Raw genomic sequence first — 3,177 nt, 5'->3', positions numbered from 1 at the left:
CAATGTATAACTGATCACAGTCCTCCTGACACTTAACAGCATACACTATGTTACTCTGATTTTTCCAGGGAACTGGATCTTTGGGGTGAACTAATCTTTGTCGTAACGTGTTTTGGGGTTTTGAAAGCCACTGGGACGTCATGTTTAGAGAATACATTCACATGACATGACACGGGTCAGATGATGGGTCACATGACCCTCTATGAACAATAGAGTCAATCAACCCTATTGTTAGTCGATGGCCCTATTTTGCATGTGACTAACCTGTTTGTCCATGTGGAGGCGGAGCTTATAAGGCTGAGTTTCAACTCATCAGACTGAAGAAGTCTCTTGGAGGAGAGACGAAAAGTTTCACTAAAGAAGAACCATCCAGAGGACCTACTGATTTTTTCTTTTTGATTTTTTCTACCTGGATTACTGAGATGCATCAGGACAGTGTTATTTATGCTTCTGCTGCTGAGCTTTGAAGGACCTTTGAAATAAAAACCTTAAATCTTAAATAAAAGTTCACACATCTCCATCCATCCTGACTTATTCTTGCAAGACTGCACACTCAGGGCATCTTAATTTAAATTTGCAATGCTTGATTTTAAATATGAACCTTTTTCCCAACATTCATGTCTTAAATTGTCTTCCTGCACACAACCAGCTGAGTGGAACTCAGGGAAAATGAACACAAATGTCACCAAACCAAACGTTAAACTTTGTGATTTTGTTTCTAATAATGGCTTTTTGCTAATAATTTCTAAAAAGCGAAACCAGGTTGAGACCACTTTTTGTATATGATATTTAATGTTTGAACCTGTTGGAGAAAACAGCATGCATGTCACACTTGAACTGTAAATTTATATCTCCCTCCTATATTCATCCAGTAAACAGGTTCTTGATTTATTTACAACAGGTAAAGCAGTTTCTAAAGCAGTGGAGAAAAACTTTCAAGAAGTCATGTTTTAATGTAAAATAATTAAAAAGATCAAAGTTGGAGAACGATTTCAGAGCCCTGCTACAACAAATACAACTTATGAAAGCATGTCATAATATGCAACATGATCTGCAGACATGGGAAACTCAGGACAGAAGATTGAAAACACATTTTGTTTAGTTGATCCTGTTTGTTGTTTTGTTTTTTCCTTGAAGGCGGACCTGAGTGTGAACCTGCAGGATGACAGCAGCTTTTTTTATGGTGTGTCCAGCCAGTATGAGAGCTCTGAGAACATGATTATCACCTCATCCACAAAAGTCTGCTCCTTTGGCAAACAGGTGGTGGAGAAAGTGGAGGTAAGACACCTACAATTTGATATTTTTGGTTTTATAACAGAACTAGTCAGTGGTTTGGGCACTCCAAGCAAATTCTTTGAGTTTTGTTGGTTATTGATTCTTCCCCACATGTTCAGTCCCGCCCCTGTCGCTGTCTAACTACCACTGCCCCAAATAAAACAAAACAACCAACAGGGACTTCAGGGTTCTCTTAATGTGTTTATGTCATTGTTAATTAATGAACAATGCAACAACAAACTGAAAGCAGAGAAAGCGGTCATAAGGAGCTCTCAGTTCAGCAGCTGCTGTTTGATTTGGGCCTGTTGCTTGTTTAAGGTTTTTGTTTTTAAAATGTTATTTGCAGTGGTGGGCACCAGTCCGCTAAAGCGCAAATCCACTAATTGCGGACCTGAATATTTTGTTTGCGGTTTAGCGGCCTTCCTAATTTTTATAATTCATAAGCAGATTTGTGCTTTCTAAAATTAAAATGCAGTACTGCTAATAACTAATTATCTACCAGTCATCATTATCTTGAACAGCAGAAGGTATGACTGTCAATGAATCACAACACGTGATCTATCCAACAGCACCCCTCCCAGATAAACACACTTATTGTGAAGGTATACATCCTGCTGACTGTTGCTTTGGGTCATGGTTCTGATTTCCCACAATGCTTTGTGTCTGCTGATGTAGCAGGAAGGCAATAGCAAAAACAATAAATGTTTGTAATCCATACTGAAATTTAGTATGTATTGATTTATTTTACTTTACAATCAGAGCTCCTTTCTTAAAAAAAATAAAGTTTAAATGCTGGAGCTCAATACTTGATGTAATTGGTCGAAGCAACGGGGTTAGAGACTCAGAAACGATTTAAAGATGTTATACTGATGAAGACTGACATCTAGTGGTCAACTGGAGCAACTACATGGAAAACTTTAAAATCCAAGCTCTTATTTTGAAGGGATGATAGTTTCCTGTACTCTGTGCTTTTGTTTCCCGTCACAATTCAAATCCGTCATGTACCCAGAATGCATCACTTCACTTTTCTAATAAACAGTTTTAAAATTACTTTATTGATGTTTCTTTAATGAAAAATCTACAACAAACAAAAGAAAAAGACAAAGAAGCAGCCGAACTAGCAATCCTCAACAACTTTTTAATTTTTACACCAGGAGCTAAAGGTCTGTTTCAGGAAATCACATCCCCAGCAATCGGCAGTTGTAAAAGGGTTCAGCCACCACTAGTTGGCAGTGTTGTGCATGTATTGTACATGGATTGTCAGCTACTAAGCGTCAAATTGAACTTGTGCTTTAAAATTAGCTTCCGCTAATTTTTCTATGGCATAAGTGCTTTTGAAGTTGCGAACCTAAATATTTTCACAAGCGTTTTAGAGAATATGGAGCTAATTTTTGGATTAGCGCTGCCTACCACTGAGTATTTGCCTTTTTATTTTATCTGGCCAATCTCTTTGAGCCTACAGACCTGTTTTACATGGGAGGCCTGGGCCTGAAGGCAGCCTAACATGTCACATGTTTGCATGTTTTTGGTCTGTGGGAGGAAATCAGTGTGCCCAGGAAAACTCAGCAAACAGGAGGAAAACAAGTAAAATGCATGCAGAAAGACCTCAGGTCCAAACTGAGAATTGAACCCAGGAAACAGTGCTAAAAACTGAATCATCATGCTGCAAAAAATATTAAAAAAATAACCTTGTACACATGATTGGGATCAGGGTCGGCCCGTAGCATGGGCAGTATAGGCAAACACTAAGGGTACCATCTGTCAAGGGGGGCGCCACAAACGGGGGAGGGAAAAACATTTTCTAACTTTTTATCAGAGTATAGTTGGTTTTTTTGTAGCATAGTCACTAGGCACTCAAGTTCGTGAGGGTAACTTGTTCTGGTTTCTCAGCTGCTTTACAAC

The 3,177-nt window shown here is 38.7% G+C and overlaps 1 protein-coding gene across 3 annotated transcripts in view; it reads left to right on the top strand.

The window, feature by feature from the left end:
• Positions 1-3,177, top strand: part of tead4 (TEA domain transcription factor 4) — a gene marked incomplete at its 5' end in the record, with an annotated part of 29,309 nt that overhangs the window by 19,552 nt on the left and 6,580 nt on the right. For all 3 annotated transcript variants that reach the window (XM_014033625.1, XM_014033626.1, XM_014033624.1), the window contains 1 exon segment: positions 1,138-1,278. In XM_014033625.1, the coding sequence (XP_013889079.1) occupies positions 1,138-1,278 (141 nt within the window).

This window comes from Austrofundulus limnaeus, unplaced genomic scaffold (genome assembly GCF_001266775.1).
Source record: "Austrofundulus limnaeus strain Quisiro unplaced genomic scaffold, Austrofundulus_limnaeus-1.0 Scaffold1790, whole genome shotgun sequence".
NCBI classification, from domain to species: Eukaryota; Metazoa; Chordata; class Actinopteri; order Cyprinodontiformes; family Rivulidae; genus Austrofundulus; species Austrofundulus limnaeus.
The sequence above is the reverse complement of the archived record's forward strand: the minus strand, read 5'-3'. Positions and strand labels throughout refer to the sequence as shown.